Raw genomic sequence first — 20,038 nt, 5'->3', positions numbered from 1 at the left:
TATTCTTCAGCAACTTGAGGCTTACAATTGCTCTTTGATGATACCACTCACTTCCTCTCTCATGCCCCCTTATCGTGAAGAACTAGGATGAGAAGAAAAAAAAGAGATTTGCCAAATTATTCCCGAATGACGCATCCCCGACAGCGGGGCTAAACATGGGTTTACTACTGGAACAACGTACCCAAAAAGAATTCTCATTCGTCCGTCCTTCAGAGCCATGACAATGGCGTGCTCAGTGCCCGTTTGACTCGTGCTTTTTGCTCATCGCTATCAACCTTACTGCCGAAGGGCCTAGGTAGTAGTAGTACATAGTGCCGGGTGCCAATTCAAACGCTGGTAAAATGCTAATCGGATCTGCGTGGACTAAGCAGACTGGGTTGGATTGCGACGTTGAGAGGGGGGGAAAAGGTCTGCATTTCGCACAAAGATATCGCGCACTTCTTCATCGACATCCATAGGTGAGATTTTGGAGTAGCTGCTGCATTACAGAACATATTGAAGATAGATGAGCCTCCAATATGGCTTTGAACAAGGCAACATAATAGCGGAGAGGTCACCGACTCAGACAGCCCCCCCCCACGACACCCAGGCAAATCTTCTGCAGGCCCCCTTATGCGACGTGGCCGCGCACAGCTACCGACTCCGACTGATTGATCGATCGACCGCGTCGGCCTCTCGCCGTCTCCCGTCACCGGGAACCGTCGCAATGTCGCCCGAACAGATCAAATCCAACATTCACCGCTTCCGCATCCGACGAACATCCCCATCTTCCCCATCCACTCTACGCCGCTCGGCTTCCCCGCCCTCCCTACCCCGTGCGCCTCGGCCGCCGTCTCTATCATCATCGGCAGGGCCAACGCGGGCTCCGGATATTGGTGCTACTGATGTCTCATCTTCGGAGGCAGCGGCAACAACTATTGTAGCGACGCCGCTTCAGCCCCCTACATCGTCCTTACTGCCCAGTCCTACTACCTCTGCCCCGGGACTTCCTCAGGCTAGCGCTCCTCCTAATGTTGCGAATGCCTCGGCATCCATGGCCTTGGCGGCCTCCGCTTCTTCGCCAAAGGCTGTTCGAGATATCCCCGCCTGCGACCGCTGCCGCAGTTTCAAGAAGAAATGCAGCCGCACGTTTCCAGTCTGCACACTCTGCGCCAATGCCGGGCACAAATGCTCCTTTTCAACGCCTGCTGCCTCCGCTGCCGCCCAAGCGCATCATCTACGGGCGCGGATCGAGTGGTTAACGCGCTTCATCAACGACAGCCTACCGGTGTCAGGTATTCCCGGGGGCGGCGTTGAGGCAATTGATACGGGGGCTGATCTGGCGTCACTTTTGGGCTCGTCACCCGGCGCTGTTTCTCAATACCAAGGCCAACCATTGGACATCAATCCGACGACACCAGCAAACGGAGCCACACCAGGATCGGTCAGTGTTGGGAGTATCCGTGGAGAAGGACGGGATACATATCTGCCGCATGGGAATGCCGGGTCTGTCGTCTTTGATCAGCGAAGCTTGGCAGTGAACGTCGACTCAGAGTCTCCTTCGTCAAGGGGCAATGAGCATATGCGCGCTCTGCTCCAACCGGCGCCCGAGCCGGGGAGGATACTCGGCATTGAATCCATCGGAAAAGAAGGCTTCTCATCCTCCAGTCTGCCGCGAGATGCCATAGCTCGTCGCTTTGTGGATGCGTACTTTCGGAATGTCAACCGAGCGTATCCCTTTGTGAATAGGACCAAGGTTCTGAGAGACCTCGAGAACCTAGGAGAATCCTCAAAGAGGCAGAGGGACGCGGACACAACGTTGCTATACCTTATCATGGCCATTGGGTGCACAACGTTGCAACGAGCTGGCCAGATGCCCAACGATGCGACGTCCAAGTTTGACGTGGCGTATGCCGATATAATCCAGGAGTGTCTGGCGCGAGAAGATCTAGAGTCAATCCAGATTCTAGTGCTGGTTGCATTGTACTCGCTCTTTGACCCCAATGGTATCTCCACTTGGTCGATAGCTGGCATAGTTTCCCGCCAGGCCATGCTACTTGGCCTGAGCCGCAGGTCGTCCGAAGATAGGTCGTTGTCTGCAATGGATATTGAGTTGCGTCACCGTCTGTTCTGGAGTATTTACGTCCTCGATCGGATGATGGCCATCTCACTTGGCCTGCCCGTGGCTCTTATCGATGAGAATATGGACGTCCCATTACCCGGACTCACTATTGAGGAGTTTGCTTCCCCAGATCGACAACATTTTGCGTCGATTCTTCAGACAAACCGGCACGTAATTCAATTAAGGCAGCTAGAAGACCGGATCCTCCGCCAAATACATACCAGGAAGCAGGCGGAGGTTGCGGCCCTTTCTCCAGCAGACCGCCGAGCTATCGTTCAGAACATCAGATCCGAGATCGAGAACTGGTACAGCAATGGCTGCCTTGTCTCCCCATTGGAGCCGGACAACGTTCCAATCCATAATTCAGTCACCTGGCTGAGCGCACGCTACTACCACCTCCTGTTGCTGCTCCATTACCCGTGTCACTTCAACTCATGCGGCTCTATTGTTTCCGCAGTCGAGCTTCTACGTTTCGCTCAAAAGCACCTCCAATCAACTTCAGTCCTACTCCAACAGCGCCAGCTGCCTCTCAACCGCGTAACTTTATGTCGATTGTTCCCGGTTGGCCTAGTACTTATCCACAGCTTTATCGCTTGCGCCGCTGAGTGCACCTCCTTCTCAGCCAGAGACGAGGTTGCTGTCATCGTTAGCATTCTTGAGGCCTTCCCGGAGGGTTGGGCTCAGGCGCGCCAAGCTGCTCATGTCTTTCGTCAGTTCATGAGTCTCATATCCGGCGTGCCGAACAATGGCTATACAACCCTTCACTTCCCCAGCAACAACAACAGCATCTATGGCAACGGCAACAGCGGCCAACTAAGTTCGTCGAGAGAGTCGTACCAGGCCATGGTAAGGCCTATAATTACGGGACTGGTAGCTTTGATGCAGGAAGTTCTGGGTAAATCTACGTGCTATGCTTTCCATGAATGGCCAGATGATTGTGGTGGTCAACCGGCGACGGCAGGCTTCAGGGGGCAGACAGCGTTCTCGCCGACTGGCACAACGCGGCACTCTGCCGCCGTGGGCAATGAAGACGCTTCAATGGATTACGGTGGTTGGGGCTCACTAGAGCTTGGGTTCCTTTAGTTATTAGATTTTCTCTCTAGCGGTGCAGCTTTTCATTTCCAGATACCATGGTTCTCTTCTAATTAAGCATCAAGAGGGTACCTTTTGCTCGCCATATCTCGGCCGTAGACAACTACGACTAGTTGGGGGTAAACATAGATTTTTGTTCATTTTAGGCACTCTTAGATGTTCAAGTAACTTCGGATCTTGGGAAGTACCACTTCCGGCTTCTCGGCGTGGACCCCATGGTTCGCTCCTTCAACCAAGAATAATTCAGCTCCGGGCACTCTTTCGGCAATCAGTTTTGAGTTTTCTAGAGTAAAATAAGTTAGCACCGGTTCCCAGCCAACTGAAGTTGCAATCCAGTTGCCTGATCCCTTACCTGGGGGGCAAATCCAGTCCTTAGCGCCGACAATGACCAGCGTCTTGGCAGTAATTTGAGGCAAACGGTCCGTATAATCGAAGTACTTCTCTTTTTCGGAGTAAAGATCATCTGCATACTAATAAGCTTTTTATTCTGGCCTGGAGGAGTAGCAGTAAGCTCACTGTGCGATTCAGCAACATATACGCCATCAAGAGCACTTTTCAATGCAGCATCAGGATCGAAGACTTCCCGGTACAGCGGCATCATAGCAAAGTATATGAGCTGAAATTCGCGGTCGCTCTCGTATGCTCCAAAGACCTTGTTTTTAAGCATATCAACAGAGAAGCTAGGGACCTTGTGTATCCTCTCTTCCAAAGTCCGTATCGCGCCGGCTTCATCTAGATGCGAGGTTCAGCAACTAAATGCAACGGAACCCCAATTTGGCGAATGCTTACGATGATGAGATGGAGCAGTGCCCCTAAGGATAAGGTGCGAGACATGCTGGGCGTACTTAATCGCATAGTGCTGTGCCAGAAACCCGCCAAAACTGCCACCGCAGATGATGACTTGCCTGTCTCCAGCAAAGTGTTGCCTGACGCCTTCAATGTCGTCAACTATCTGCTCAAATGTGTACGGCTTGGTTCTAGAGCTCTGGCCATGCCCGCGGTAGTCGAATGACAAGACCCGGATCTTATCGCTTAGCTGGCTATACACTCTGAAATCTGATCTATGGTCGCCTTTGACGGCACTTTAGCCTTATAGTCCTCTGCTCGACAGTTTATAAGACGTTGGAGCTCACCAAGTCCCCGCCCTCCATGGAGAGTTATCATGAGTGGTGCATCTTCAGGACCCGCGATACGGTATGCCAAGTGGGCGCCGTTAATGTCTACGAAATCAACCATCTTGAAGCAGAATCTTCCGAGACGAGGTGTTGCCGATGGTACAAACTGAGAGTCAATGATTCCTGACCACTACCGAGTGACGACTGACTGCTGAATTGGTTTATGATATCGCACAAGCTCGCCCAGTTACTGAATGATGCTTCAATGGTAGGTGGTGGTGCCATGAGTAGCCTATCGCACGAGAAGCCGAAGCAGCGGGGTTGGAGACTCTAGCGGCAAACGAAAGATAAGATGGGGCAAAGTGACTGTGCGAGTAACTTCCGATGACCGGTCGGGAAAACCGGACAGAGTCCGACACAAACTACCGAAAGGGGTAAAGAAGCAGGCCCCTCCCCGATTCCACATCAAAGGGAAATCCACCCTATCGCCCCGATAGCAAAATGTTCGTTTGTTTTGGCGTTCCATTGTACAGGTTTTATCAAACGCTACTGAACGGGAAACCGATGTCGTGATTGACCCAGAAAAACTCGTTACCCAATAAGTTTTAGGCTCTATTCCATCTTTGGGAAGCCTTCAGGGAGGGATTAGCCATCATAAAGATCTGCTTGCTGCCCAGTCCCAATCTTTCACTTGCAAGGAGTTCACCGAGCAGAACTTTTTTGTTCATCAATCCTGGGTCCCACGTGTTCATGAAGTGGCATTCCGTTATATTTCGCTGCTTGTAGAGTCACCAGTACAGCAGGCCGAAGTCGACATGGCGAACCCTGACAACACAATCAAAGCCGTCGACCGAGTTGAACCGGTTCAAGACAAGGACGGTGCCTCGACGGTGTCCGCTGCCGCTGCCGATACGAAGCCGGAGCCCCCACAACAGCCTGAAGCGGCCGGATGGTTCCACTGGCATGAGCCGGGCACATCGCCCGAGGAGAAGAAACTCATTTTCAAGCTGGATTGGTTTCTATTGAGCTTTGGCTGTTTAATGTATTTCATCAAGCAGGTAAATTTGTCTCTCTCTACCGATGTATCTTTCCTTCCGCTGATTTCCTTGCTTTAGCTTGACCAAAATAACATCTCCAATGCTTACGTCTCAGGCATGTCCGAGGAGCTTGGCTTCGGTCCCGGTAACGAATTGTCATGGATGAACACATACTTCAATATTGGCACTATCATCGGCGGCTCTTTCGCAAACCTAATCATCACCGTCGTGCGCCCGCGGTACTGGTTGAGTGGCTGCTTGTTCGTGTGGTCCCTCTTCGTCTTGTTTCTATTCAAGTGCAACAGCGCGCATCAGTTCTACGTCCTGCGCTTCTTCATCGGGCTTTTTGAATCATCCGCCTGGCCTGGTGTCATGTATACTCTTGGTTCCTGGTACCGCAAGAGCGAGCTCGCTCGTCGCTCTGGCCTGTTTGTCATGAGCGGCGTCTTGGGGCAGATGTTTTCTGGGTATCTCCAAGCAGCTCTTTACAGCGGCATGGGTGGAAAAGGCGGTTTGTCTGCATGGAGATGGCTCTTCATCTTCGACTTCATCCTTGCTATTCCTGTCGTCATCTACGGCGTCGTAAGTAATCGGCTCGCTTCATTAGCACGCGACAGATTCGCTAACTATGGGCAGACCTGCTTCCCAGATACCCCTCACACAACCCAAGCTTTCTACTTGAGCGACTGGGAAAAGGAACGCGCACGCCAGCGCATTGAAGAAGAGGGCCGCAAGCCCGTCGGAAAGATGAATTGGTCCGTCATTGGTCGTGTGTTCGGCTCGTGGCAAGTATACGCCTTCACGGCGGCCTACTGCTTCTGGACACTCACCTGCGGTTCATACATCATCCAATACTTCACGCTTTACCTCAAGTCGACCAAGTTCTACACCGTACCACAGATCAACAACATCCCTACCTGCATCGGAGCCGTCAACTTTGTGTTCATGATCTCAACTGGCTTCGTCGCCGACAAGCTAGGCCGGCGCGGCCCTGTCTGTTTCGCCGTCGGATGTTTGCTGACATTTGTTTACGCCGTTCTCGCGGCATGGACTGTGCCGCACATGCTTCGAATGGCAGTGTTCATTCTCGCGGGCTGCTACGGCTGCTACACGCCATTGCTTGCGGGTTGGGCGAATGAGGCATGCGGAGGTGATCAACAGAAGCGCGCTTTCGTGCTCGGATTCATGGTGTCTGTCGGCCAGGCTGTTGTTATTCCGTTTCAACAGCTTCAGATGCCTAGTGGGCAAGCACCTGCTTTCTCCAAGACGCATGGATGGGAGAGTGCATTGGCGTTCGTCGTTGCGTTGACAATTTGGACTGGTGTTGGGCTGCCGTTGCTACAGAAGTGGAGGGAGTCGAGAGTGAAGGTTAGCACTCACGAAAGCGATAGCGAGGAAGCTTAACCTTTTACTCAAACTGTTTGTAAAAGTTTATGCTTATTTTAAGAGATTTGATTGAATTGGATGTAGCCAGGTATATAATTACAGATTTGTCTCATTATTAGGTAGTTATCTGCGCGACTAATTGCTGTCGTGATAACATGGAATTTTGCAGAGGGTCGTCTCACACTAAACCATTTCTGCCACTGTCACGAACGTCGTCCTTCAAGAATGTTTGTTTCGCAATCTGATTTTTGAAATATGATCGAGCCTAGACTACCAACATACGCCAGACTGAGTATGCCCAAAACTAGAAACATCGTGCCACCCAGGCGCTGTCTTTGTCACGTTCAAAATCACAGAAGCACAATGCCCTGCGTGTTCAAAGGCGTGCACAACCATATCTGCTTTCGTCCCGAGATTCAATGCAGCAGCTGCTTGAAGCAACATGTACATGCAGTGTACCATGTGGTGTCCAACCGTTGTCCACGCTGGCGTAAGGATATCGAGATAATTCAGTTCGTCATCAGTCATCCTCGTCCCAGGCTTGCCGTCGTCATCCCTATAGAAAACAAACTCTGGTAAGTCACCATCCAGAGCCTTCAAAACAGCGCTTTTAGACGGCTCAAAGTCGGTTTCGCAGTGTGGTGACATCCATCTATTATGCAGCTTGTCAAAAGTGCAGCCTCTTTTTTTCGCCTCAGCAGTTGACGGGCCACACCAGTAGTGTCCTTCAGCAACTTCTGCCTGTTTCATCCACTTCAACACATTTTCTGTGCCTTCATCGGGTTGAGGGTACCGTGATTTTTGCTTCGCAAGAGGGAGAACCAACCAGGTGATTACCAGCGATGCAGCCAGCACGGCTGAAATAAGACGCCATCTCCAAATCGCAACATTCTTTCGTTTCAAGTCGAGCGCGAGTGCTTTCTCGCTATTGTCTTGTTCATATGAATCTTCAATTGGCGAGTATCTCCAGGTTTTTAGAAGATATGTGAAATCCCACAGGTTGACTTGCTTCTTTTTTAACAATCCATCAGCTTCGTTGCTAAATCCGGGAGAGTTTCCAGCAGCGATTTGTTCAAGGTTTCTCATGATGCAAGGTCTCTTCAGCCTTTTCGGGGCATCATCAACGGTGCGACTTGGCTTTCGAGTATTTTTATGAGCTTGATATAATGGAAGTGATTAGCAAATGTGAGCTTCAGCAGGTGAAAATAGTTCAAACGGCTTAGACTCAGGTAAGGTATTACATGGTTCGATAAGGCGGGTCACGGGGAGTTACTGTGAACCCTAAATTCTATCACTGTACTGCAGCGCAGCACGTAGTTCTGCCGCGAAGAAACTTTCCAAAATAAGAGTGAATGGGCATTGCACATTTATAAGATTCGTAGTAGTATGATTAAATAACTGGAGTCCTAGAGGCTGTTCTCGATATCCTGATTCGCTATACGACATTATCGGTGTGCTCGCTTTGATCTCATGCGGTCTTAGTGCTAGAGCATCTCGGTCCGAAGTTGGAGTGTAAACTGATTCGGACCGCGTTTAATTACAACTGCCTTTTAAGCTCAATGTTTTTACCAATAATTGGGTCATAATAGGCCCACATCTATATGAAACAAGTCCGTTTCTTCAAATGAATCCTAGGTAGAGTACAGATACGATCACTGGGACAAACCTCTTTATTTTCGTTAAACATTCTTTTGCTTTCCAGGGCTTCGTGTTCATAATCAGAGAAAGCATGATGAGGCCGAATACATAGGAACAAGGAAGTTGAGTTACTCTTCCAGAACCGTAACGTGGGGTGCACGACGTTGCAGGCTCATGACCTTTTGTGGTTTTGTGTGATTTTGTGTGGTTTTCATACACGTCTCACGAATTGTCTCCCCGACTCATGCCTTATGTCAGGACCCGATGGTATTGCATGTTTTCATCAACGAACCTCGAATGGTTTCTGGAACAAAACGGTCGTTGTTCAAGACATAGCAGCATTTATGAACTGGAAACGGTATGGAGATATTGCGTTTAATAGACACTATGGAGACAATGTCCCAAACTCCCACGAGTTTGTAACGTTTACTGGGCAACCTTGGCGCCCTCCGTGTTGTAAGTGCTAACCTCGATCTCGATGTGACCCTCCAAGTTTCCCAGAGCGAGCACGACAACGGCAGTTCAACAAGGCTAGTAGCCAGTCATATACTTCTTGAAGTCCTGGACGCAGATTTCGAGAGCCTCATCGGTCATGGAGACGTGGTATGAGGTGACACGAAAGACCTGAGACCAGCCCTTGACACCGGCGGTCTTGAGGTTGAGATCAACATTCGTGAAGACCTGCATCTGTTGGGCTCCAAAGGCTAGAACGCAACGATTCAGCTGACTCGATGTGTTTGGCCGCGGATCTGAATCCCTCCGCGCGGACTCGATGCTGGCCTGCTGGGTGTCAATGACGACGGGGTTTCCGCAAGTTTCGGTCAAAATGCATTCGAGCCGTTGCTTGGTCAAGACTTAGGTACTGTTTTGAGCGATCACAATTTGACCCGGCTACGTCGTTTGGCACACAATGTTGACTCTGAATAAAGTTACCTCCCGAGGCGTGTGAGAGCCTTGTCCCCCTAACACCCGATCATTTGCCACCGTTCGTTAACCCCGACTTCGCAGTGTCCGACCCGGACTATGACAACTCGTCTTGGGAGACTCCGAGTATAGGGTCCAAAGCACCCAGCACACATGATCAGTCTCCGCCAAACCACCTCGTATCCCGTGCAACACAGAAAATACAAAGGCATCAGCGTTCCTTACCAGAGGAAAGCACGTCGATGAATGAGAAGCAGAAAGCGTTGATGCGGAGGAGGCAATTGAACAACTTAGCTTCGCGAAGGTGTTGGAAGAAGCGCATGGACCGGATCGCTGACCAGGAGGCCATATTTGGGACGGCTTAACAGAGCGGAACAGCCTACAAATGCAACTCTCCGCAAGGAACGCCGAGGTAGCTAGTTTTAAAGCCGCCCTTGGACTCATCGGTTTCGGATCATGGCCCCATTCTATGCATCTCTGACAACAGCGGCACAAGCGATTATAAACACCAAATAAGTGCATGGATGATGGAGCCTCTGTTGTTGCTGGCAGTCATGCAGACGTAGGTAGGTAATCAACTATTCTCCGGTTCATATAAAATTAGGTCCGCAGGATTGAGATGCAGCTCGACTGCGCCTCTCTACTGAGAAGGTACCTATGTGGTCTGCTCCGCCTGAATCTCGATCTGTTGCTCATAGGTGTGCACCTATTTTCGCGAATACCATCCCAGTAGCCGTAGAATTTACTCAAGTCCTTTTGCAGCCTACGAGAAGTGATTAGCAGCATGGATATTGTTCCGTGGCGTGCTCCCATACTTGTTTGGTAAGCCCGGATTACTGGTATCACATTTTGCAGAGACGACGCCATCCCAACCACTACCCTACACTGCTTCCAGAGCACATTTGTTTTTCCATCCTCCACAAGGTATGACTGGGACTCTCTTTTCACTTATAGTATCTTTTAGCATGCTATTGAATACAGTAGGTAGATTCCAAAGTTCATAGAATTTTATCTTTCTCCTCTTCAGCATCTATGCGAGTGTAGTACTTTGCCTATTCTCGTTAAGGCCTGCTTCCACTACTTTTTCGATGAGCCTTTTCTGAATGTTCTGATTCTGGACGTATGCCAGAGTGAGGAGAATCCGGTATGCCGTATCATCCTCTCGCCGTATATGTTCCATCGAAATGGACCAGATTTCCAGGATGCTGTTTGGAACCTCGCGTCTACGAGGTCGATCATGTTCTGACCTCGCCAGGGTTTTCCACCTCTTCTTCTCTCTCTCTAATCGTGACAGATACACCACTACTGGCGTGGAGGTTCGGCGAATGTAGGCAGCGGCTTGTGAGACTGCAAGAAGGGGGTTGGTCCAACTGTGCCTATAGACTCCCTTTCTCACCCTCCCGACACAGATCGCGCGAGCTTAGGGCGGCGAGTAATCCAGCAGGAGAGCGGCGTTAGCATCCCTAGCCTAATCCAAACAAGTCAAGGCCTGTTGCAGTACGCAACCCCTTTTCGCTGTAATGAGGAGTCACACAAGTGAAGGAGGAATAATTGCTGGACTTAACACTCATATGGAAATGACTATTCATTTTTTTCACCCGGAGAGGCACAGTTTCGTCCAAAGGGCTCGGAAACGTTCTAACCACAGGGTAAGAGTGACAGGGCCTTCCTTGATGTGGCCCGGTTAAGCTCCGGACATGTTGGCAACGGCTTTGCGTTTGGGATGAGTGGAGCTGCTGACAAGTTATTCAGGTTTACAGCTCGTTTCGATGATAATTGCCTCCAACTTAAAACGTCCTCGAGGGTCCAGCCCATCCGTCAGCACATAACAGCAGGGATTTGGATCGCTCCTAAGATCGGCTGGAGGTACTACATTGTATACATATCTATGGGACGAATCTAGTGGTCACATCTTTTCTCAAGGCCACAGTAGTTTCAATGATTAGAACTACCGGTGATGGTGCAGAGCTGGCAAGCTGCCTTATTGTGCTCTTTTGGCTTTCAAACTGCTCTTCTTAGCCAGCATGTGGGTTTGCAAGCCCATCTAGCGCTCTATGCCAGACGTTTGTGTCTGTTGGCCCGGTTGCTCTTGTACGCTGTCGCTCATACGAAATCGCAGTAGTCGTATTGAAAAAAAAAAAAATAAACTCCCACCATGCAGAATGTGATTAGCGATTCCACGAGCCTCTTGGCATCTACTGAAACACTATCACAGGGGAGTTCAAGATCTCAAGCTCGTGCGAGTGTATGCCAATGAGACACGAAGAGTGTTTTTCTTTTTTCCGATGACAGGTATTATGTAGTATTTGGAGAAATATGAATCTTGAGATGAATGTGTTTGTACCTGCTGCCAGTCAGCATTCCATGGGAAAAATCAACCACTCTACATATTGCGCTTCGATATTCAGACTGGGTCTTTTATGGCGAGTGTAGTGTGACGACTAAGTATAGACGGCCACATCCTGCAGTCCAATACCTCCAACTTTTAAACCTAGTAGTCCGTCGTCATCGTTCCAGCAGAGACCCATCTTGCGAGCAAGGGATGCAGGTGCGTATACGTGGCGCAGCCCCATCCAAAGGACGGCTGACATGACAATTTTGAGTTTCAAGTAGATACTCCAAGACTCTCCGCTACGGGCTTCATCTTGCCCAGACACGATGATAGCATTCTACCTTAGTCAGCATCTGTAACTGTTATATCTTTTTAAGGTTAGGAACACTTGTAAGAGCCACCAGAAGTCCAATCGCAGTGGAACTAATCTATGCACAACACTGCAAGCTCTTTATATCCCCTCGAGCGCTACTGGGTTCTATTTCCGCCAAGCCCTTAGAACTCCAGGTTCAGAGCCCCTTTTTCTCCGCACTACAGCCGGTACAGAAGCAGCCAGTCATTTATTATCGTAAGTGTCGAGATACAGCGTTATTTGTCTGTGGAGATTGCTAGTACCCACAGCATGCCTAGCATTACAGAGAATAAATATACTCTCGAAATGAGTAACGTACATGATAAGCGAGTAAGACAGACAAGCGAGTGAGACAGTAAACCGCGACCGTCGCACCTTGACGCGACCGGCACCTTTTCCTCTACAATAAATCATGGAATCAGCTAGTATTGAAAGAAGGTTACAAATTGCCCTTCAAGCAATGAGAAATGACCCAAAACTTAGTGCTCGGGCCGCAGGTGCACTCTATACAGTCAGTCACGCAACATTAAGCCGGCGACTAAAGGGAATAGTCTCACGACGCGACAGCATGCCTAATTCACGGAATTTATCAGATTTAGAAGAGAAGACAATAGTTGAGTATATTCTCGACCTAGATGCGCGATCATTTCCTCCCCGGCTGAGTGGTGTGGAAGAAATGGCCAATCGACTTCTCGCAGAGCGCGACGCGCCTCCAGTTGGGAAGCGCTGGGCTTCTAATTTCGTCAAGCGACAACCACAGCTTAGGACGCGTTTCTTTCGTAAGTATGACTATAAGAGAGCTCAATGCGAAGATCCAGAGGTGATTCGTGGCTGGTTTTCGCTTGTGAAGAATACAATTGCGAAGTATGGTATTGCTGATGCTGATATCTACAACTTTGATGAGACCGGCTTTATGATGGGCGTTATTGCTTCTGGAATGGTTGTTACAAGTGCTGAAAGGCGTTCAAATACGAAGATGACACAGCCTGGCAATAGGGAATGGGTTACAGTTATCCAGGCTATTAATTCCCAAGGGGAGAGCATCCCGCCATACATCATCGTTGCAGGCCAGTATCACCTCTCAAGCTGGTATACAGAAACCTCTCTTCCGGGCGATTGGGCTATTGCAACGTCTGAAAATGGATGGATAACAAACGAGAGAGGTATTGACTGGATCAGACACTTCGACATTTATACAAAACCACGTACGTCTGGGAAATATCGCCTCCTCGTTGTTGATGGTCATGAAAGTCACCACTCCGCAGCCTTCGAGCTCTTTTGTCAAGAAAACAACATTATTACACTGTGCATGCCGGCTCACTCGTCTCATCTACTTCAACCCTTAGATGTTGGTTGTTTTCAGCCGTTAAAGAATGCCTACGGTCGGCAAATTGAGAATAAGATGCGGCGAGGCACAACCCATATCTCGAAGGAAGATTTCTTTGCAGCATTTCACGAAGCTTTTAAGCAGTCTTTTACGAGGAAAAATATCCAGGGAGGTTTCCGAGGAGCTGGACTTGTCCCTTTGAATGCAGAAAGTGTTCTCTCAAAGCTGGATGTAAAGTTCCGAACGCCAACGCCTGAGGAGGGGGTCCCTCAGACACCAGACCCTTGGATCTCTAGGACGCCGAGCAACCCAAGCGAAGCAAGATCACAGTCTACTTTTATTAAGAGTCGAATCTCACGCCACCGAAGCAGCTCTCTAGCATCAATTTATAGTGCTGTGAGTAAGCTAGCCAGAGGGACAGAAGGACTAGGGCATCGGGTAGCATTACTAGAGTCAGAGGTTCAAATCCTTCGAGAGGAGAATGCAATATTAAGTCGGCGTCGAAGGGCTAAGAAAACACGTCTACAGAAAGGAGGAAGTCTTACTATATCTACTGGAGAGGATATACAGTCGCAAAGAGAGGCAGACACGCAACTACAAGAGGAAACGCGACGGAGTAGTGGTCGCAAAGTGAGGTCTGAGACGACTCATCGTCGGTGTGGCGTATGCGGGAATACAGGCCACAACGCGAGAACATGTCAATTTATTAAGGAAACATCCGAAGAATAGGAATCCGAGTAGTATTAATCAATCTAAGATTTCTTGTTATAGATTTCGATATTATTGTCGCGAAGGTCTGGTTTACTGTCTCACTCGCTTGTCTGTCTCACTCGCTTATCATGTACGTTACATGAGTTGTTAAAACCAACAGATATAGCAGCCCTGATCGGCTTCACTTCTCCCTGTAGCACTTGATGGAACAGGCTATAGTTACATGACTAGTTGTGTAGATCTTACAAACTTTATGAGGGCTACGGCTGTAACACTATCCACTAATAAGTTTTATGAATTATTAAGACGGGAATTAATACTTGCTGAATTACCTGGTTTACATTGTTTCTAGTGCTATGAAAATATATAAATAATAGTTTAAGTCCACCTACAGGTTCCTCTAGTTTACATCATTCGATCACTACTATTCAGTCGAACCCACTCCTTCCTACATCACACTCATTCAACAACTGTCCCCTCACTATTCTCGGCCGCCTCAATACCAAACATGATGAAAATCGCCCTTTTGTCTCTCTTCGCCGCCACGTCCGCCGCGGTGGCCCCACCTCGATTCCCTAAAACGCCTGAGGAGTCGTGCCTGAGTCCGTGCCAGATAGTCAAAAGCAATTTTTGCGACGGTTCGAATCCTTCCTTTTCCCAGGGACCTCTACCCCCCGATAGTCCTTTGAAGACTCAGTGTAACTGCCCGGCTTTCAACTTTCCTGCAGGAAACTTTGTCGCAATGACTGACTTTGGGGCGGCCGAGGGTGGCAAAACAATTTTCTGTATATCTTAACAGGATAACTGCCCATCGCTGTGGGGTTTGGACAGTTGGCATGGGGTAAATGTACTGGTATTCGCTTTCTAATGAAGTAGAATGCAAATGAAATAGATTAACGTACATGATAAGCGAGTGAGACAGACAAGCGAGTGAGACAGTAAACCAGACCTTCGCGACAATAATATCGAAATCTATAACAAGAAATCTTAGATTGATTAATACTACTCGGATTCCTGTTCTTCGGATGTTTCCTTAATAAATTGACATGTTCTCGCGTTGTGGCCTGTATTCCCGCATACGCTACACCGACGATGAGTCGTCTCAGACCTTACTTTGCGACCACTACTCCGTCGCGTTTCCTCTTGTAGTTGCGTGTCTGCCTCTCTTTGCGACTGTATATCCTCTCCAGTAGATATAGTAAGACTTCCTCCTTTCTGTAGACGTGTTTTCTTAGCCCTTCGACGCCGACTTAATATTGCATTCTCCTCTCGAAGGATTTGAACCTCTGACTCTAGTAATGCTACCCGATGCCCTAGTCCTTCTATCCCTCTGGCTAGCTTACTCACAGCACTATAAATTGATGCTGGAGAGCTGCTTCGGTGGCGTGAGATTCGACTCTTAATAAAAGTAGACTATGATCTTGCTTCGCTTGGGTTGCTCGGCGTCCTAGAGATCCAAGGGTCTGGTGTCTGAGGGACCCCCTCCTCAGGCGTTGGCGTTCGGAACTTTACATCCAGCTTTGAGAGAACACTTTCTGCATTCAAAGGGACAAGTCCAGCTCCTCGGAAACCTCCCTGGATATTTTTCCTCGTAAAAGACTGCTTAAAAGCTTCGTGAAATGCTGCAAAGAAATCTTCCTTCGAGATATGGGTTGTGCCTCGCCGCATCTTATTCTCAATTTGCCGACCGTAGGCATTCTTTAACGGCTGAAAACAACCAACATCTAAGGGTTGAAGTAGATGAGACGAGTGAGCCGGCATGCACAGTGTAATAATGTTGTTTTCTTGACAAAAGAGCTCGAAGGCTGCGGAGTGGTGACTTTCATGACCATCAACAACGAGGAGGCGATATTTCCCAGACGTACGTGGTTTTGTATAAATGTCGAAGTGTCTGATCCAGTCAATACCTCTCTCGTTTGTTATCCATCCATTTTCAGACGTTGCAATAGCCCAATCGCCCGGAAGAGAGGTTTCTGTATACCAGCTTGAGAGGTGATACTGGCCTGCAACGATGATGTATGGCGGGATGCTCTCCCCTTGGGAATTAATAGCCTGGATAACTGTAACCCATTCCCTATTACCAGGCTGTGTCATCTTCGTATTTGAACGCCTTTCAGCACTTGTAACAACCATTCCAGAAGCAATAACGCCCATCATAAAGCCGGTCTCATCAAAGTTGTAGATATCAGCATCAGCAATACCATACTTCGCAATTATATTCTTCACAAGCGAAAACCAGCCACGAATCACCTCTGGATCTTCGCATTGAGCTCTCTTATAGTCATACTTACGAAAGAAACGCGTCCTAAGCTGTGGTTGTCGCTTGACGAAATTAGAAGCCCAGCGCTTCCCAACTGGAGGCGCGTCGCGCTCTGCGAGAAGTCGATTGGCCATTTCTTCCACACCACTCAGCCGGGGAGGAAATGATCGCGCATCTAGGTCGAGAATATACTCAACTATTGTCTTCTCTTCTAAATCTGATAAATTCCGTGAATTAGGCATGCTGTCGCGTCGTGAGACTATTCCCTTTAGTCGCCGGCTTAATGTTGCGTGACTGACTGTATAGAGTGCACCTGCGGCCCGAGCACTAAGTTTTGGGTCATTTCTCATTGCTTGAAGGGCAATTTGTAACCTTCTTTCAATACTAGCTGATTCCATGATTTATTGTAGAGGAAAAGGTGCCGGTCGCGTCAAGGTGCGACGGTCGCGGTTTACTGTCTCACTCGCTTGTCTGTCTCACTCGCTTATCATGTACGTTATCCTTTCTGCTAAGCAAAACAGTTAGGACTTCTAACGGAGGGAGAGGGGCGAGTGATTCTTATTTTATTTCCAAATACCTTGCAACGAGAATTAGAACTATTACAGAATTCGAAGTTGGACGTTCCAGAGTCCTTGCAAATCAAAATCGCACAAATTTGTAGGGACACTTGCTTGGCTAGGAATCCTTTGCCTTAACATGGCAAAAGTAACTCGTCAGGCTGGCATCAACCAGCATTCTCAGACCCCAACTTTGGGACCCTGCCTGGGCGCTCAAATGCGGGGATTGAGGAGTATGCTTGCGGAGAAATTGCCCGGCCATCCACAATTCTAGCTCTCTCTTTTTGTTTACCATATTGGGTAAAGGCCAGTCTCAACTCGTGTTCACCCCACCATTTACAGTCGGCAAGCTCGAAGATGCCAAGGGTCGGATCAGGGGTCGGATGAGAATTAGCGGATGATAGGGATGGATCTCACTCCCATTGCTTAAATAGTAAAGGTGCGATCATGGAAATAGCTGGGGAAAGAGCTAAGTCTCCCAGATCCGCTGGCCACTCGGCATGAAGGGACTCATTTTTGGCTGATCATGGTGCCACCAAGATTTGGCATCCGCGATCTGGGTCTCAACCGAAGGGCCGAACGAGCCCATGAAGCTTGAAGTCGTCGAGCTTTTCCTCTGTGTGTACGTACCTCTTGATTTTTCTCCACATGGAGGGCACCATGAAGGCCATGATTTATCTCCAAGGACTCCGCACCTTTCGGTTCAATTTTCCTTGTCTTCAACCAGTTCACTTCTTGATACTACAAAGAAATTTCTCTAGATTTTACTTCTCGGTATTTCAGCAGTAGCTTTCAACATGTTCGACGTCGTCGTTATCGGTGCCGGCCTAAGTGGTCTTCAGGCTGCCTACACTGCCCGACAGGCTGGCCTATCTGTCGCAGTCGTCGAAGCCAGAGACCGCGTTGGTGGAAAGACGTGGAGTGTGCCGTTAGCTTCAGGGCGTGGATACGCCGATCTGGGAGCTGCTTGGGTCAACGTCAACACACAAAAACGAATTGCTGAATGGGTTCGGAGGTTCAAGCTCCCTATGGTGGAGCAACGACTGGTAGGAACAGCGGTGATGCAGGTGTCTTCAAAGGAGAGGATTGAGTTTCCTTTTGGTATCACGCCCGAGGTAAGTGGGCTTCAACACCTTAAAGTACCATTATGCCCCCTTAAATTCTAATACTATAACAAAAGTTTACGCCAGAGGAGAAGAAGAACCTCGAAACCATCCGCGACCACATTCAAGCTGAATCTCTAAAGCGCGAAGCCCCGAAGCCTGAGGACGACAAAGTGTCTTTGGACGAATACGTGAAGAAGCTTGGTGCACTGCCCAAGACAGTTGCTATGATCAACCTCTGGGTCAAGGTCATGCACGGTGTTGAATCTAGCGAGGAATCAGCCGCTTGGTTTATTGAGTACTGTCGTTGCAACAGAGGCCTATTTTCCATTCGGGCAGATGACAAGACCGGAGGAAACTACCAGCGCTTCCATAATGGTGTGTTCTTCAACCCCGAAAACTGTTACGAGTGAAGCAAAGCTAAACATGATATCTAGGCACACAGCAAATTGCGAATGGCATTGCCGAGTTGATTGGACACAGCAACATCCACCTTTCCGCACCGGTCGCGTCCATCGAGAACAACCAAACTCACGTTACAGTGATTACCACTAAAAACCAGCGTTTTGTTGGAAGAAAGGCCATTGTTTCGATTCCTAGCGCCATGCTCCATGAGCTTAATTTCTCTCCAGCCTTGCCGTCAAGGGTACGGGAGGTCACAGACTCTGCCAGACTAGGCCACTACAACAAGTGCATCTTGTTCTACGACAAGCCGTGGTGGAGAGACCTCGGCTACAACGGCTTCTTCATGTGCTACGAAGGCCCGATCACACTTGCTCGCGATACCAGCGCCGATGAGGTGCGTCAATTCTCTCTCACTTGTTTCGTCAATGGCAAGTTTGGTGAGGATTGGTCCAAGCTGTACCCCCACGAGCGTCGCAGCCAGGTGATTAAGCAGGTTGCCAAGGTTTTCAACGTTGATGAGAGCTCAGAAGCATACCGTCCTATTGAGGTCTTTGACCAGATCTGGAAACATGAGCAGTACAGCAGGGGCGCACTCGCGCCGATTACTGCCATTGGTCATTTGACTGAATATGCCGACGTCTATGGGAAGCCTGTTGGCAACCTTCACTTCGTCGGTACGGAATACTCAAACGACTGGAAGGGCTACATGGAAGGAGCCTTGGCTTCCGGGGAGCAAGGTGCTAAAGAGGTCATCGGGGCTGTTCAGCGCTCACCGCGAGCCAACTTGTAAGACGTGCTCTGGCATTAAAGCATTCAATTGATATTTAACGAGTACGTATGTGTCTAGGTAGAGTTCACATCCTATTGAACAAAACTACGTGTTGTTTTTATAGTTCCATTTAACGTCCCACACCCACTTCTGGGCACCCCCCACATTTGGGCACCCCATTTACACCAAAAACGCCGTTTTTCGAAATTCTATATTAAACTAACTACTATACTTACTAAGAAAAGAAAATATATATAAACTATGTTAAGTATAATTATAGCCATCTAATTTTTTATAAAGGTTTAAATATAATAATAGTTATAATATAGAAGTTTAAAACTAAAAGCTTTAAAATGTTAGTAGATACTAGTAACTTACTAGTATTCCTTAACATTAGAAAAATATATTTTCGCTCATATATACTTATTTAAAAAATCTAGGAAATTAATATTTATACTTATTAAAAGTATATAATTATATCTAAAAGAGATTTAAAAGTATTACTTTAGTAAATATAGTATAATTAAGGGTTAAAATTCTATAATAGAAACTTTTCTTAAGGGAAATTTTAAAATATTATTCTAAGCTTAAAGAATTTTTTACTAAGTATAAGAATATATAAATCTACTATATCTTACTTAAAAATTCTAATCATATTAGTTAAATATCTCTACCTATTTTATATATTAAGATATAGGCTAGGTAAATTAGTATTATAAATGTTAAACCTTGAATTTATAATACTTATTATCAATAATACTAGTATATAGCTACTTAAGTATTATAATTAAGTCTTAATCTATTTAATATATATTTATTCTCTTTAATAAGTAAAGTATTTAGTTTAATATAGAATTTCGAAAAACGGCGTTTTTGGTGTAAATGGGGTGCCCAAATGTGGGGGGTGCCCAGAAGTGGGTGTGGGACGT

At 48.0% G+C, this 20,038-nt stretch overlaps 8 protein-coding genes across 8 annotated transcripts; 4 read left to right on the top strand and 4 right to left on the bottom strand.

The window, feature by feature from the left end:
* Nucleotides 1-706: 706 nt before the first annotated feature.
* Nucleotides 707-3,184, top strand: CTRU02_211281 (fungal specific transcription factor domain-containing protein; the record flags this gene model as incomplete). Its single annotated transcript, XM_036720302.1, has 1 exon — nt 707-3,184. One exon carries the CDS (start codon nt 707-709, stop codon nt 3,182-3,184), a length of 2,478 nt encoding a protein of 825 aa, XP_036588045.1.
* Nucleotides 3,185-3,345: 161 nt separating this feature from the next.
* Nucleotides 3,346-4,429, bottom strand: CTRU02_211280 (proline iminopeptidase; the record flags this gene model as incomplete). Its single annotated transcript, XM_036720301.1, has 5 exons — nt 3,346-3,476; nt 3,546-3,656; nt 3,710-3,925; nt 3,983-4,264; nt 4,327-4,429. The coding sequence occupies 5 exons, from the start codon at nt 4,427-4,429 to the stop codon at nt 3,346-3,348; spliced, it is 843 nt and encodes a 280-aa protein (XP_036588044.1).
* A 380-nt stretch (nt 4,430-4,809) lies between these two features.
* On the top strand, nt 4,810-6,749 carry CTRU02_211279 (major facilitator superfamily transporter; the record flags this gene model as incomplete). The annotated part of the gene is made up of 4 exons (XM_036720300.2): nt 4,810-4,815; nt 5,109-5,366; nt 5,424-5,927; nt 5,982-6,749. The coding sequence occupies 4 exons, from the start codon at nt 4,810-4,812 to the stop codon at nt 6,747-6,749; spliced, it is 1,536 nt and encodes a 511-aa protein (XP_036588043.2).
* Nucleotides 6,750-7,001: 252 nt separating this feature from the next.
* Nucleotides 7,002-7,817, bottom strand: CTRU02_211278 (uncharacterized protein; the record flags this gene model as incomplete). The annotated part of the gene is made up of 1 exon (XM_036720299.1): nt 7,002-7,817. The coding sequence occupies one exon, from the start codon at nt 7,815-7,817 to the stop codon at nt 7,002-7,004; it is 816 nt and encodes a 271-aa protein (XP_036588042.1).
* A 1,083-nt stretch (nt 7,818-8,900) lies between these two features.
* CTRU02_211277 (l-psp endoribonuclease family protein) lies at nt 8,901-9,056 on the bottom strand (the record flags this gene model as incomplete). The annotated part of the gene is made up of 1 exon (XM_036720298.1): nt 8,901-9,056. One exon carries the CDS (start codon nt 9,054-9,056, stop codon nt 8,901-8,903), a length of 156 nt encoding a protein of 51 aa, XP_036588041.1.
* A 3,333-nt stretch (nt 9,057-12,389) lies between these two features.
* CTRU02_211276 (transposase) lies at nt 12,390-14,033 on the top strand (the record flags this gene model as incomplete). The annotated part of the gene is made up of 1 exon (XM_070205601.1): nt 12,390-14,033. The coding sequence occupies one exon, from the start codon at nt 12,390-12,392 to the stop codon at nt 14,031-14,033; it is 1,644 nt and encodes a 547-aa protein (XP_070060844.1).
* A 1,395-nt stretch (nt 14,034-15,428) lies between these two features.
* Nucleotides 15,429-16,673, bottom strand: CTRU02_211275 (transposase; the record flags this gene model as incomplete). The annotated part of the gene is made up of 1 exon (XM_070205600.1): nt 15,429-16,673. One exon carries the CDS (start codon nt 16,671-16,673, stop codon nt 15,429-15,431), a length of 1,245 nt encoding a protein of 414 aa, XP_070060843.1.
* Nucleotides 16,674-17,629: 956 nt separating this feature from the next.
* On the top strand, nt 17,630-19,130 carry CTRU02_211274 (flavin-containing amine; the record flags this gene model as incomplete). Its single annotated transcript, XM_036720297.1, has 3 exons — nt 17,630-17,947; nt 18,013-18,313; nt 18,373-19,130. 3 exons carry the CDS (start codon nt 17,630-17,632, stop codon nt 19,128-19,130), a joined length of 1,377 nt encoding a protein of 458 aa, XP_036588040.1.
* Nucleotides 19,131-20,038: the final 908 nt, after the last annotated feature.

Source organism: Colletotrichum truncatum (genome assembly GCF_014235925.2).
Source record: "Colletotrichum truncatum strain CMES1059 chromosome Unknown Contig_0007, whole genome shotgun sequence".
Lineage (NCBI taxonomy): Eukaryota > Fungi > Ascomycota > Sordariomycetes > Glomerellales > Glomerellaceae > Colletotrichum > Colletotrichum truncatum.
This window is presented reverse-complemented; position numbering and strand designations above follow the sequence as displayed.